The sequence below is a fragment of the Embiotoca jacksoni genome, unplaced genomic scaffold (genome assembly GCF_022577435.1).
Source record: "Embiotoca jacksoni isolate LCO1_2020_lvr unplaced genomic scaffold, fEmbJac1.0.p SCAF_40, whole genome shotgun sequence".
In the NCBI taxonomy this organism is placed as follows: domain Eukaryota; kingdom Metazoa; phylum Chordata; class Actinopteri; family Embiotocidae; genus Embiotoca; species Embiotoca jacksoni.
Genome location: NW_027185393.1, coordinates 2,339,319 through 2,355,000, shown reverse-complemented (window position 1 = coordinate 2,355,000; position 15,682 = coordinate 2,339,319). Strand labels below are relative to the sequence as shown.

The 15,682-nt window shown below is 45.3% G+C and overlaps 1 protein-coding gene across 2 annotated transcripts in view; it reads left to right on the top strand.

The window, feature by feature from the left end:
* ccdc57 (coiled-coil domain containing 57) overlaps positions 1-15,682 on the top strand; it is a 40,546-nt gene that overhangs the window by 6,736 nt on the left and 18,128 nt on the right. For both annotated transcript variants that reach the window (XM_069168514.1, XM_069168513.1), the window contains exons 3-17: positions 1,372-1,494; positions 1,638-1,871; positions 3,633-3,729; positions 5,764-5,865; positions 6,003-6,145; positions 6,258-6,332; positions 6,455-6,643; positions 6,796-6,954; positions 7,152-7,314; positions 7,415-7,486; positions 11,530-11,776; positions 11,960-12,031; positions 12,605-12,663; positions 12,745-12,976; positions 14,497-14,618. In XM_069168514.1, the coding sequence (XP_069024615.1) occupies positions 1,372-1,494; positions 1,638-1,871; positions 3,633-3,729; positions 5,764-5,865; positions 6,003-6,145; positions 6,258-6,332; positions 6,455-6,643; positions 6,796-6,954; positions 7,152-7,314; positions 7,415-7,486; positions 11,530-11,776; positions 11,960-12,031; positions 12,605-12,663; positions 12,745-12,976; positions 14,497-14,618 (2,089 nt within the window). The remainder of the gene's footprint in view (positions 1-1,371; positions 1,495-1,637; positions 1,872-3,632; positions 3,730-5,763; positions 5,866-6,002; positions 6,146-6,257; positions 6,333-6,454; positions 6,644-6,795; positions 6,955-7,151; positions 7,315-7,414; positions 7,487-11,529; positions 11,777-11,959; positions 12,032-12,604; positions 12,664-12,744; positions 12,977-14,496; positions 14,619-15,682) is intronic.

The window sequence follows — 15,682 nt, the reverse complement described above, 5'->3', positions numbered from 1 at the left end:
ATCCATCCACCCATCCATCATCCATCCATCCATCCATCATCCATTCATCCATCATCCATCCATCCATCCATCCATCCATTCATCCATCATTCATCCATCATCCATCCATCATCCATCCATCCATCATCCATTCATCCATCATCCATCCATCCATCCATCATCCATCATCCATCCATCCATCCATCCATCCATTCATCCATCATTCATCCATCATCCATCCATCATCCATCCATCCATCATCCATCCATCCATCATCCATCCATCCATCATCCATTCATCCATCATCCATCCATCCATCCATCCATCCATCCATCCATCCATCCATTCATCCATCATCCATCCATCATCCATCCATCCATCATCCATCCATCCATCCATCCATCCATCAATCCATCCATCATTCATCCATCATCCATCCATCATCCATCCATCCATCATCCATCCATCCATCATCCATCCATCCATCATCCATTCATCCATCATCCATCCATCCATCCATCCATCCATCCATCCATCCATCCATCCATCCATCCATCCATCCATCCATTCATCCATCATCCATCCATCATCCATTCATCCATCATCCATCCATCCATCCATCCATCCATCCATCCATCCATCATCCATCCATCATCCATCCATCATCCATCCATCCATCATCCATCCATCCTCTTATTAACTGTAGATGGTTGCGGGTCGTTCAGAAATGATCTTTCTGACACCAGTTTGAACATTTGAATTCTTTCTGTTTCCAGCTCCGTTACAAGCAGCTCTTTCTTCACCTCTCTGTGACGTTATCTGCTCCGGGTTTATTTGCATAGGTTTTGAAATATGATTCAGAAATTTCTGCCTCCTGCTCCGAACAATGGAAGTCTGTGAATTATCAGGAGGAACCTGCACGCTGAATGAAGAGACATGCTGCTGGTGAAACCTTGAAATGTCTTTGTTCAGAAGTACTGAATAAATTCCATCCAGCTGTATTGTGTTGGAAAGGAGGCAGAAATCTCACAAACATGTCACAGTCTACAAATTTTAACAGACTATTGGACGACAACAAAACCAACCTGAAACATGTCCCAGTGAAATGAACAGTCTGTCTAATAAATATAAGTTGTTCCACCTTAACGTGATGTGACTGGCTGTCAGTGTCTCACGGTTCCCATCAGAGAAGCACTCGTACCAACTACTGCTTCATGAGGAGGAGAAACAACATCAACCAGTTTCCTGCTCTAATTCACTCTGAGGTCTGAACTAGTTTCAGAAGAATCAGAGACTTTAAACAGAGAACAAACCTACAGGAGAAACCATGGACACATCAGGAGTCCACGTCCCTCTGTCTGGGTTTCATATGGACATGCTTTCCCTCGTCAGAGAACACTACCAGCAGCTGAGGGACGACTTCCACTTCAACCTGGCCGTCCTGGAGGAGCGAGACCGAGAGCTGCAGAGATACGACGTTGTCACCGCCCGCGCTCTGAGCGCCGAACACGACCGGTACGACCCGCCGAGACACTTCAATAACAAACACCTCCCAGATATCACAATAACTGGTCTCGATAATCAGCACAACCAGATGGGTCATTTTGTTCATTTTGTGTTCATGTCCCAAACTGGAATGATGCTGAATGTGTTTTCAGGCAGGAGGAGTTGAACCGTCTCCGTGTGCAGATCACCAGGCTGGAGGAGCAGAGAGTCCGAGAGGCTGAGGAGAGGCAGGAGGAGCAGAGAGTCCGAGAGGCTGAGGAGAGGCAGGAGGAGCAGAGAGTCCGAGAGGCTGAGGAGAGGCTGGAGGAGCAGAGAGTCCGAGAGGCTGAGGAGAGGCAGGAGGAGCAGAGGACACGTCAGCACACAGCAGAGCAGCAGCTCAGAAGGTGAGTCGGAGAAACCCAATCAAACTATGCAGCTGTAGTCAGGATGTCCTCAATCTCACAGCGTAGCATTGACAGGGAAGTCGGTCCTGACTGGGACACACTAAGGACACACTGAGGACACTCAGAGGACACATCAGGTTAGTATCTGCTCTGACCACATTCAGTGGTGGTCTGAGAGGAATATGACCACATTCTTGGACGTGAATGTCTCCTGGGACACATTGACTTCCACACAGTTAGTTATTTTTTGTTGCCCCTGTATGTCATTTCTGACACACATCAGACCCACAGCTGTGGAAGAGGCCCCGCCCCCTCACACGGTTCATTGACCCACCGCAGCGCAGATCCCGAGCCTGGAATGATTCAGTCATCTGAACTGAGGTGATCGGGTCGAGTCTGACGGTGCAGTTTGGGAATTACAAACTGAAGTGTTCAGACATTTACAAACGTGAATTACATCCTAAATGTCATCATGTTAAATACCTGCTGTATTTAATTAATATTGATGTCCACTTGTGAACGACCTCACGGGATCTCCAAACAGTTACAGCACAGATAGACACAGCATCCATAGCATAGCTGAAGTCTGAGCTGTAACCATAGCAACTGCCACCTCTTCAGCCATCAGGGCCAGCCAGCTGCCAAATGCAACATTTTTCTGTGTAACTCCTGGTGAATGTTTTCATCGTGATTGTGAACACTGATTCTTTTTGTTCCTCTCAAAATATTAAAAAAAACAACACAAAAGTAGTCCAGAAAAAAAAAAATGGAGGTGGGGTCTCTTCCTGCCCCCAAAGACCAAAATGCTGCTCGGTGACAGCAAGAGCCCCGCCCACTCTGAACAAAGCCAACCCCCAAGCACAGAAACCCCGCCCACTCCAAGGACAGGCCGACGTAGTGTTTTTATCACATGCTGGTGGGTACAGTTGTTAAAAGTGATTCGATTCAGATTTACAGTCCGTGTCCTGCAGGTCGGGTCACTTCGACTCGGCCCATTACCAAAACAAAAACAAACTTCATTGGAGTAAAAATATTGAAATATTGAAGATTTCCATTTGAGTGTTGTCTGTTAATTCTCTATCTGTCTGAATGAGGCAACACAGCAGTGAGTGAATGTGAGAGTCCTCCATTACAGACTGAATGAGCTGCTGTCTGTGGTGACCGTCCTGTGGAAATCACCAGCACCAGCAGTTAGTGACACGGTTTCCATCGTGGTTGTTCAGCCATAGAGGGGAGGAGCTAACGAACATCTGTCACACCTCTCACATTAATGGCAGGTAGCTTTGCACGCTCAAAAAATATCTTTGTTACACAAAAAGTTAGGAGAATTTAAATTCAGTTTTCCTGTCTGGTACGCTTGAGTTTAACTCTAAAGTTTGATATAAGCGGTTTTACAATGAGGATCAAAGAGGAGTTCATTAACTGACAGATTGACTGATGTCAGTGGTGTCAGACTGTTTCCTGACTGTACATGCTGCAGCATGATGTCCAAAAGCTGTCCGAAGTTGAATATAACCAGGAGGGTGTGGTGGTCGGTAATTCACTGTTTGCTGGTGACATCACTGGTCTCAGCGTTCGGAAACAGACGAGCCAATCACAGACGAGGACAGCTTAACAAGGTTATTATGTTGTTCATTATGGGCCATAGACTCACTCACATTTCTCCTTCTTTGTGTGTGTGTGTGTGTGTGTGTGTGTGTGTGTGTGTGTGTGTGTGTGTGTGTGTGTGTGTGTGTGTGTGTGTGTGTGTGTGTGTTTTAGCTCTACGGCTGGTAAAATGGACGAATATGAGCAGATGAAATTGGATTTGCAGCGCAGGATAAAAGATGTGGAAGGAGAGCTGGAGCGACAGAAACTGGTGAACACACACACACACACACACACACACACACACACACACACACACACACACACACACACACACACACACACACACACACACACACACACACACACACACACACACACATTTTTTAAAGAAGGTATGACAGTGTAAAACCTGTTGTGTTGCTCTCTCGGTGTGTTACCACCCGCTGTTTTTTTCTTCAATTAAACAAAGATAAAACAGAAGTCATTGTTTTTGGGGCCAAAGATGAACGATTGAAAGTCAGCGCTGAGCTTCAATCTCTGATGTTAAAAACCACAAACCGAGCCAGAAATCTGGATGTAGTTGTGGATTCAGACCTCAATCTGAACACACATATCAAGACAGTTACAAAATCAGCCTGCTATCACCTGAAGAATATATCGAGGATTAGAGGACTTATGTCTCAACAGGATTTGGAAAAATGTGTCCATGCATTCATCTTCAGTAGACTGGACTACTGTAACGGTGTGTTCAAGGGTCTCTGTAAAAAGTCAATCAGAACGCTGCAGCTCGAGTCCTCACTGAGACCAAGAAACTGGATCACATCACTCCAGTTCTGAGGTCTTTACACCGGCTTCCTGTCCAACATGAATCCACTTTAAAATCCTGCTGTTGGTTTATAAAGCACTGAATGGTTTTGTGATCTGCTGCGACCTTCTGAACCATCCCGACCCCTCAGGTCGTCTGGGATGAGTCTCCTTTCTGTCCCAAGAGTCAGAACTAAACATGAAGAAGCAGCGTTCAGTTTTTCTGTTCCTCATATCTGGAACAAACTCCCAGAAAGCTGCAGGTCTGCTGAGACTCTCAGCTGCTTCAAATCAACATTGAAGACTTTTCTGTTTGCTGCCTTCAACTGAACCAGACTCAAGGATGTTGATCAATTTCCTGCATTTCTGCATTTTATTACTATATTTTATTTCTTAAACTGCTCTGCAACTTTTATTCTATTTTTAGCTTGTTTAATGTTTTTATGACTTTTTAATGTTTCGATCAATGTTCTTAATTGTTTTTAAATTTCCTTTCTTTTGCCTGATGTTTTGATGCTTTTAATGGTTTTATGTGAAGCACTTTGATTTACCTTGTTGTTAAAATGTGATGTACAAATAAACTTGCCTTGCAGTTATTTCAGTCCTCCAGGGAGCCGCAGGACTGAAATAACTGTGAGAGCAGCCAGAGGATCAGCAGCAGACCTTTAACATGAACCCACACAAAAGACTCCATCTCAGACCCTCACTAGTGTCTGCATATCGTACATGTATGTATGTGTGCCAACATCAGCTCAAAGGATTCCCGGGCATCTGGTGGCCGGACCTTGTTCAGGCTCACCGGAGACATGACAGGGAGCCGCCCAGTGGGCCCACCGCCTGCAGGGATAAACATCTGCATGGGGGGCAGAGTAAACCGGGTGGAGGGCCTGGGTGGTGTAGACTGGCTCCTCCCCTTATTAATTCAGAAATACAGAGTGATGCACAGCCACACTGGACAGGACAGAGGAAAGAGACTCAGTGTCTTTTCATTGCTCTGTATTTATTCGGTTTTTTTCTAATCTCATTTTAATCTCAACAAATGTGCAAAATGGTAACAGTTGTTTTAACATTGAATTTCTGCATTCTCAACCAAACAAAGATTTAAGGAGACAGTGAAACATTAACACTTTCAGGTGTCACTGTGCTTTTCTGAGATATTGACATTCTTCTTCTGCTTCATCATTAACTGATGCAGTAATAATATGTAGATGTTCTGCAGGTGTTCAGTAAAATAAACTGAAGCTACAACATGTGAACATTTGTATCATATCGTCTCTTGACCTGCATCCCTCATGTTTAATTCTACTTTTACATATTTCAGATTTTACTTCACGGCCAATTTAATACGGTTAAATTTAATAACACATTTGTAATTACCTCCCAGTTGGCCAATAATCTTCTGTGGCAGAAAAGTGTTTCTCACAGTCAGAACTAAATCTGTAACAGTTGTAATAATTGCAAAAGTTCACCGAAGCTCTGATCCTTCTTCTGAAAACAGGAGATGAGCGCTGCGTTTGATGGTGAGCTCAGACGGCGGGAACACGACTTCAACGTGAAAATGGAGGAGATGCGTGCTGCGCTGCTGTCTCGTGATATCCAGGTGAGGCTGTGTGGTGTAAAGATCACTCCTACCATATTCACAGTATTGTATTATTTTTGTGTGGTTTTCTGGCTGACCTCTGATCTTCTGGCTGCTCCTTCACTCATCATGTGCTGCTGCTGAGTGTCGTTGTCCAGGTGAAGCTGCTCTCTGAGGAGACTGAAGTCCAGAGTCAGGCTCAGCTTCAGACCTCAGAGGCTCTCAGGGCATCCATGGAGGTCTGTGAGCAGGTCCAAAGGCAGCTGGAGATCAGAGACGTCAGAGATACCAAGGACCTCAGGTGGGCTCCTGTCGTGTGTGTGTGTGTGTGTGTGTGTGTGTGTGTGTGTGTGTGTGTGTGTGTGTGTGTGTGTGTGTGTATACAGGTGTGTTGAGACTGTCCTCTGTCCCAGGATAAAGGAGCTGGAGGACGAGTTGAGACAGATGGAGACCAAACTGAAGGAGCAGAGAGAGGAACACGTGAAGAAGTGAGTACTGTATTTTTTGCAACGTATGTTATTGGTGATCATTTCTATTCATGCCACGTTATGTGGTGTAGAAGAAATGCCTGGTACCCTCTGAAGGTCTCCTGATGTCTGTTTCTGTGAAGATACCAGGAGGTGGTCCGGGCTGGGAGAAGGCTGGAGGCCCAGCTGGAGGCTCAGCGTCAGAACCACACAGAGCAGCTGCACAAGGCCCAGAACCAAAAAGTCCAACTCAGGGAGAAGATGGAAGCTCAGGCAGCAGAGACACGCTGCATCCAGGAGGAGGTGCTGCAGAAAGAGGAGACCATCAGGAGGTGAGACGCACACTGAGGACACAAATCTCCTCACAGAGGAACCGGAGACTTAGTTTGTTGACTGTGTGTGTGTGTGTGTGCGTGCGCGTGTGTGTGCGTGTGCGCGTGCGCGTGCGCGTGCGCGTGCGTGCGTGTGTGTGTGTGTTTGAAAGGCTTCGCTCAGAGGTTGAAGCCACCCGCGCTGACTGGGAAGAGATCATGAAGCAGGTCTCCATGGAAACGGTTGTAAAAGACACAGAGATGATCCGCCTGCAGCAGACAGGAGACAGACTCAGGACAGAGATAGAGAGGAGCAGAGAACAGCTGGAAAGGTGAGACTCACACAGGGAGCAGGAGGAGGAGGAGGAGGAGGAGGAGGAGGGGGAGAGGAAAAGGAGCAGTGGGAGATAGAGAGGAGGAGACTGTAAAACAGGCTGAGTCTCCTTTTTAACAGATAAAGGAGGAATGAGGAGGGAGATTTGTCCTGATTAGTATTAAGGTGTGTGTGTGTGTGTGTGTGTGTTGTCAGCTACAAACAGCAGCTGAGTGCTGGTCTGAGGAGAGAGAGGCTCTCAGAGCAGAAAGCCGTCCAGGTGGAGCTGGACTGTCAGAGACGCTGTGAGGACATGAAGGCTGAACTCTACCTGTCCAACGAACAGCTGATTCAGGACCTGAGCCGGGCCAGAGACCAGGTCAGACCCTCATACAACACAGCCCCATCTGTTTCATCTTGCTGTGAAGGACGCGGCTGATCATGAAGTCCATAATGAGTCCGCTCTTCATCTCTGTCAGGCTGAAGCTGATCTGAAGGAGAAAGAAGAGGAGGTGCAGGACTTCACTGTGTTTCTACGTTCTGTTCATCAGGTGAAAACCCAGATAAGATCTCCTCCATCTGTCACTGAGCAGTCTGATAGAACCTTTACGGTGATAACTAGAGACAAGCTGACGATGCAGACATCATCTGGTGGCACTTTAAATAAAGTTTGATAGAGTGAATGTTGAGCCAGCAGACAGCTATGGATTTCTCCTCTTTACACTACAGACTGGACATAAAACACAGACTGGACATAAAACACAGACTGGACATAAAACACAGACTGGACATAAAACACAGACTGGACATAAAACACAGACTGGACATAAAACACAGACTGGACATAAAACACAGACTGGACATAAAACACAGACTGGACATAAACCACAGACTGGACATAAAACACAGACTGGACATAAACCACAGACTGGATATAAAAGAGTTCGTAGCTTCAGGTCTGTAAAATGGTTCTGATCCAGAAGTGTCTTCAGCTGCAATACCAGCGAGTGCCACTAGAGGTCGGCTCCAAAAAGCCTCCGGCTCCATAGATTCCCATTCAACTTCTCTCATCAAATCCAAAGTGAATAAAATGTGTCCATCAGTTATCTCGGTGTTGTTAGCTAAAGTCACTCCTTCTTATTAGTTTTCTGGAGGTCCATCTGAAAATAATCCCTCATTCATTAGAAAAGAAGATTCAAGAACACCTGTTTTTGGGGGCGTGTCTGTTTGATTGACAGGCCTGTGGTGCAGTCAGGTTACAGCTATCGGTGGGCGGGACGTAGTATCGTCAGGTTTCCAATCAGATCGGTCAGATCCACCGCTGGCTCCTCCCCCAGCTCGTCCAAATATGGTCACTTCCTGCTCTGAACTAGCAAAGATGGTGACGGACAGAATCTGAACTGGAGGATTCATAACGTTCACAAACCAACGATGACATCACTGATGGTTGATGACATCACTGATGGATGATATCACTGATGGATGATGACATCACTGATGGTTGATGGTTGGTTTACACCTGTACAGGTAGCCTATAACTGACCAGTGTCAGCTGTTCAGTTTGATGGTGTAAGTTATGTGTTTGTAGTTACAGTAGAGTTTCAGCTGGTTTCAGTCCACACTGATTGGTTGAAGCTGCTCCAATGGTTTCAAAATGAAACCGAGGTCGACGCCCACTATGATGCTACGACTGCAGATGATTCTCTACGGAGTGAACCCACACCCAGATATTCACACAATGAAGTATATGTGGTAATGCCAGGCCACCTGTACAGGTATACACACTCAGAACCAGAAGGACTTGGATGTTGTGTGATCTTCAGCGTGTCCAGTTTGTGGTCCTTGATTCTTCTGTGGCCGTCGCCCCGTCTGGTAGAGGCTCGTCTGGGTCTAAAGAAGAAATAAATGTGGAGCCACGAATGGCAGGGAAAAACATGCTCCTGACTTCATCTGGTCCAGGACGTTCTAGTCCAGGACGTTCTAGTCCTGTGTGGGTCCCACGTGTTCACCCCAGACATCATCAGCTGTGAGGGATGAAGACGAGAGGCGGAGGCAGGAACAGGATGAAGGTGAATCTGCTGGCAATCAAACAGCAGGTTGTGGAGACATTGGTGTCATCTCATGTTGGTTCTGATGGTGTTGGGACTCAGTGTTTGGATCACACACACATCCATTCTCTGCTGTGTGAAGTGTTGTTTGGGTTATCGAGCGCACATACAGAGAAACTTTTCCTTTATCTTGAAAATAAGTTCCCAGATTTCTTAGCACGAGTCCGAGTCATGAGTTTTGTTGACAACCGTTGCTGCCATCTAAAGCTCCACATGAACTGCTCCACATTTCTGACCTTTCTGTTCACCTCTGCACTCGGTGGTATCTGTTGCATAGATACAATGAGACACAATCCAGCAGCTGTTTCCTTCACACCTTTAAACCACACAGAGCAGTTAATGACTGCTTTTCTTCTTCCAACAGACTCACTCTGTTCTGCTTCATGAGTTCAGGAATGAATTGTTCCTTCGGCCGGTGCCGACTCTCCTCTGTAGGTGGAGCAGCATCGGTGGCACACGTCCAACGGCCTATTAGTGCACTGCATGATGTCATGTGTGGGGAACACATGTTGTAGCTCTACTTTTAGTTACTCTGAAAACTATCTCTACAGAATCTTTCTCACAATGTCCTCAGAAGAGGACCACCAATGATTCCTGGCAGATTTGACCTTTCAATCATCGTCATTAACACTAACACAGAGTCTTTGGGGCCGTCCTGTTTTTGGCCTTTGACCTTTTCCTCGACCGCCCTGAGAGGGATGGTGGCCTTTCCTAGGGGCTGAGTGACTGAGGGGAGGCCCCACATACCAGCCGCTGAGCTGCCTGACGTACCTCAGTCATGTCCATGTAATGACCTTGTATACAGTCAGTGGTCGTGATTCTAAACCATGGAAGATAAATCCTGGGATCAGACTCAATATAACAAGGCATGGTATTATTTCTCCTAAAACCATTGGGCTCATCTTTCTAGGAGAATGTCCCAACATGTGTGTGCCCTGTCAAAAATATATAATATTGTAAACAATGTTCCATCTGATGCACCTTGTTACAGTGAGAACAGACACCATATACAGAGGACATATCTCACATCTGCAGACTACTAATTTTGTACCTTTCATTTATCATGAGTATCATCATCATCCCAGTTTGTCGTGTTATTAAATGTCATGAGAAGCTCATCCTGTATGCTTGACTTAATGTCACAGAGTGGACAGAGAGTGATCGGATCGTTCAGAGACTCACATGCATGCTCAAATGTCACCGTGACACACGACACCCAGAAATGTTCCCAGAGCAGAAGAACCGCAGGACTGACAACAAGTGATGCAACATGCTGAGGTTCTGTTACCTGACCAGCTGCAGCTCACACAGAACACTCACACACTGCACACACACACACACTTCACACACTTCACACACTTCACACACTGCACACACTGCACACACTGCACACACTCACACACTTCACACACATCACACACTTCACACACTGCACACACTCACACACTTCACACACATCACACACTTCACACACTGCACACACTCACACACTTCACACACATCACACACTTCACACACTGCACACACTCACACACTTCACACACATCATACACATCACACACATCACACACATCACACACTACACACACTTCAACCATTCACACACTTCACACATTTCACACATCACACACTTCACACACTTCACACGTCACACTTCACACACATCACACTTCACACAATTCACACACTTCACACATCACACATTTCACACATCACACTTCACACACTTCACACACTTCACACACTTCACACATATCACACATCACACTTCGCACACTTCACACATCACACTTCACACACATCACACACTTCACACACTTCACACACTTCACACATATCACACACTTCACACACTGCACACACTTCACACACTTCACACACTTCACACACATCATACACATCACACACATCACACACATCACACACTTCACACACATCACACACATCACACACATCACACACTACACACACTTCAACCATTCACACACTTCACACATTTCACACATCACACACTTCACACACTTCACACGTCACACTTCACACAATTCACACACTTCACACATCACACATTTCACACATCACACTTCACACACTTCACACTTCACACATCACACACTTCACACACTTCACACATATCACACATCACACTTCGCACACTTCACACATCACACTTCACACACATCACACACTTCACACACTTCACACACTTCACACATATCACACATCACACATCACACTTCGCACACTTCACACATCACACTTCACACATATCACACATCACTGAAGGAGCTGCACCACTCTGATGTCCTCTGACACTATTTACAATTTGACCATTTAGTGCATAAGAGTGGGCCACATATCTTCAGTAGATCTCCCTGTAAATGTGCATGTAAAGACATGACAGGATATATGATGTAAAGGACATATGATGTAAAGTCACCTGATATATAAACATTAAGTACATCGTTGTGTCTCCATGAACTCAGGGTGTCCCACCAGACGTAGATTCTCTGTCATCAGAGGAGATCCACCGTCTGCAGCAGCAGAACAGCGTCCTGCGTGCTGTGGTCACCCAGATGAGGAAGGACATGGAGGGTCTCAGCTGTCTCCGTCCTCAGGTTGATCCTCAGACCTCTTCTCCTCCGTCGGCTCAGCATCCAGCATCCTCCGTCAGGCCTTCAGCTAACACTCAGGTGGCCCTCCGACCCCCCGCTGACATCTTCTCCAAAGCAGGTGTGGTCAGCAGCTTTTGCTTTTGCCTTTTTCCACCTTTTTTTCAATTGACCCAAGTGGTTAGCAGGTCACTGATTGTTACCATGGAAACATTGGTCAGCCAGTGTCACTGAAGTTTGTTAAAGTTCAAACTGACCTAACACAACAGTCCTGTCTAACATATCTTGGTGAAATCCTCCCCAGACTGCACTCAGCCTGCGGACCAGGAGGTGTCATGCAGCAGGCACCTGGAGGGGCAGCTGGGAGGAGCTACAGGTGTGTCTCACCTGGCTGCAGCCACAGACAGACCTGCAGAGGAGCTGACCTGTACAGTCTCACACCACAAACACAGAGAGAACCAAGGTCCTCTGAAGGTTTCATTCACGTAGTTCCATATTCTAACATTACAGAGTGCACGTTACAGGGTGAGTAGTTATAGTCGAGTTCCCCATCAGGAACAGGAAGGAGCATCAGAGTGGAGACCGACAAATACAAACAATGCACTTAAACACAGAACAAACAAGAGTTTCCTATGAAATGTTTTGAATTATTTTGTAAAAACATTACCCATCAAGCACTCCCATATATATATAACTCCTATTGTCGTGTAACAGAAGACGCAGCTTTAACTTTCATCTAACTTTTAAGGTCATTTTAATTTAACTTAAACTGTCAAGAAGTGTCAAGCTGGTAAAACCTGGCTGCTGCTCTCCAACAGATATTCATTTGATTATATTTTCACCTGATAACTGAAACCTTTATCTTGTTTCGGATGTTATTTCTGTCCGTTAGTGATGTAAAAGGACTTTCTGTGTGAACTTTGTCCTGATATGTGGTGATGATCCACAGGTGGTCTGCGTCCGGGTGACCCTGCCGACACCCCTGCTCCCGCCACCATCCTGGACCAGGTACTGAATGAAGATCGGTGTACCTGTGTTGCATCCCGGTGGCGACCTGAACCTGTTTCCTCTCCTCTTCCTTCCTGTCAGAGTGCTCTGGTGCGGCGGCTGCAGGAGGAGAAGCTGTATTTGCAGCAGCAGGTTTCAGCTCCGACGTCTGCTGCTGTGTTCGGAGATGTCCGTCGGGGTAAAAGCAGCCCTCCTCTCCTGCGCAGCAGACTGAAGCAGGCAGCGTCCTGCATCGCCCGTCTGAGCAGAGAGAAGCAGCAGCTGATAGAGATGGGCAACCGCCTCCGGGCACAGATCACCACAGGACTGCAGGGTACGGAGACACACTCAGCACCTCACAGATCAGAGCAGACGCTGCTGTCAGCAGACGCTCATTCAGTACCAGTTCAACCAGGATTTGATTTAATAAAATGATGTTTAAATTCAGAGACACTTTGGAAACTTCCAGAATTGCAGGAAAATGTGGTGCTCTGATATTCCAGCCAGGAAGCAGCAGTCCATCATCACTGAACCTCAGGTCAGAGCAACATGAAAATACATGTGGTGGTTTCAAACAATATATCACAGTTTAACATGGACTGAGTCATTCAACATGTAAAGCTCAGCTCTGCAGCAGTCGTCGTACTCCAGAACCATTTCTTGCTTCAGGCACTGAAGACGTTCTGCAGAAAGAAGCACATGTATGAAATTAAACTGAAGCAGCCTCACATAGACATTTAAAAAAAAAAATGCATATTTATAAATACGGTCTTCTCTCCATCCACAGAATGATATACTTCATGTGTGGTTGTAACAGAACTCCACTGTTTGGCCAAATCGATGACGCGTCAGTCTTTTACGAAGGATTTCCCTCTTTTGCCGCTAAATGAACAAACTGTCCAGAAAACATGCAAACAGACCGAAACAGAAACTTCTTCATTCATTCAGTTCTGCTCATCATCTAGAATTATCTCTGCATATCAAAATAAAGGAGTGAAACAGGCGCACACTCAAACATATTGAGACTGGAAGGTGTGTTTGTGGTGAACCTGCAGACATGTAAAGTTGTTTGTGCTGTTTACTTGTGAAGACTGGGACGCCATGTTCTCCCAGTGTGCCTCTGGTGGCCACAGAGTGTGTTAGCAGTGTTTGTCCCGGTCAGACCTCAGGAAGACTTCCTCACTTCATGTGTTCGTCTCTTCCTTTGGTCCTTGCTCCTCCCACTGAGGATGTGTGACAGTCACTTCCTGCAGCATCATTTTGAGGAGACAGCAAACAACTCATGATGTTACATTTCAACTGTCGGATCTGCAGGGATCATCTATCACATGTGGAGAATAAATTACATCAGAATTAACAGATTAAAATCCCTTGTTGCTGGATGAATACTGAACACTGTCGCCTCATGATAACCAAGACTGTTCTGTACATCACAGTCACAACGAGCCAACAGGCTCCAAGAAAGGGAAATAACAAATGTCAAGATTTTGGCTCACAAAGAAGAAATAGACAAAGTTATAGGAGAATATATTTTATTATTTATAATTCCCACATGTATTATGTTTATATTATGAAACATATGAGTCACTATAGAACTACCATTGGTGCTGTTTCCACCTGGAGTTGATCTAATCTACAACATCATGAATACTACAGTAACACCCTGACTGATCCTTCTGCTGCTGCAACACATCAGCTGAGTCCTCTGTGAGACTTCTCCTGCCTCTGAATTTTAACATCCTTAATGACGGAGGACCTCGAGCACTTCCTGGGTCCTCAGGATGGAAGACAGAGGACAGGAGGGAGCATAATTAACAACTTGAAAGTACCTTCAGTTCTTTGTATTTCCAACAGAATCAGTGGAGCCAGAGAGGGACACCACAGAGACAGCAGGAGACCCAGCAGGAGACCCAGCAGGAGACCCAGCTGACCGTCTGTCTGTCCTGCAGCAGCTGCAGTATCAGCTCACCTCACAGGTATCTCACTGGTCAGGTCTCCGTTCCTCTGCAGTCATCGTCTCCCTGAAACATCTCACCCCACCATGCTGCTCTGTAGAGACGCTGTTAGACACATGATGAGCAGACAGTTCAGTCCTTTACATGCAGGGAACCTGGTTTACATCATCTATTTGAGAACATCGGTCCACAGAGACTTCTTGGACTTTGTGTTTTTTGTCCTGACATGCAGTTAAACTGTTGAATCTTACAGACACAGGTGGATTCAACATCTCAGGAAAAATGAAAGTAAGGTGAGACAGTGGTGCTAGTCTTTAACATTTTATTATCATAGGTCATTAAGTGAAATAGATATTATATCCATCTAAAATAAAATCCACCTCACCTCAGGGGGCACTCGGACTGAAACTGCTGTTTGATTCTCTGTCATACCGCCAGAGGGCGCTGTGGACCCACTAATGTGTTTACATTGCATATTAAAATAGGATAAGATAAAATAAGACTTTATTAATCCCACAGTGGGGAAATTTAGTCATCACAGCAGCATAGAAACACAGTGAGGAGAAAAAGAGAAAAAGAAAAGGTGCACACAATAAGCAAAAATTACAAATACGTATGTAATAAAATAAAAAATAATATACATATAGTAGCTATTATATACAATAAAGAATGTTTTAGAAAAATTAAGACCAATGAATGAATACACACACACAAACTATACACACAAAAAAAAAAATCAATAAATACAATTTGGGATGAAGAAATGTGTCAGGTGTTCTGACATACAGCTCCATTATTTTAGGCTGGTGTTGAACAGTGTGACAGCCGTCGGGACGAAGGACCTGTGGTAGTGCTCGTTCCTGCACTGAGGGTGCAGCAGTCCGTATAATATTGCTTTATTTTATATTTTAACTATTTGTGTTCATTTGATGTATTTTATTTCTTTTCTATATTTTTAAATGTTCCTTTATATGTGAAACACTGCATGTCATTTTCTCGCTGTGAAGCACTTTGATCTGCATTTCTTGTCTGAATGGGGCTATACAAATGTAGTTGAAAATTATAATTATAATTATGATTGTTAT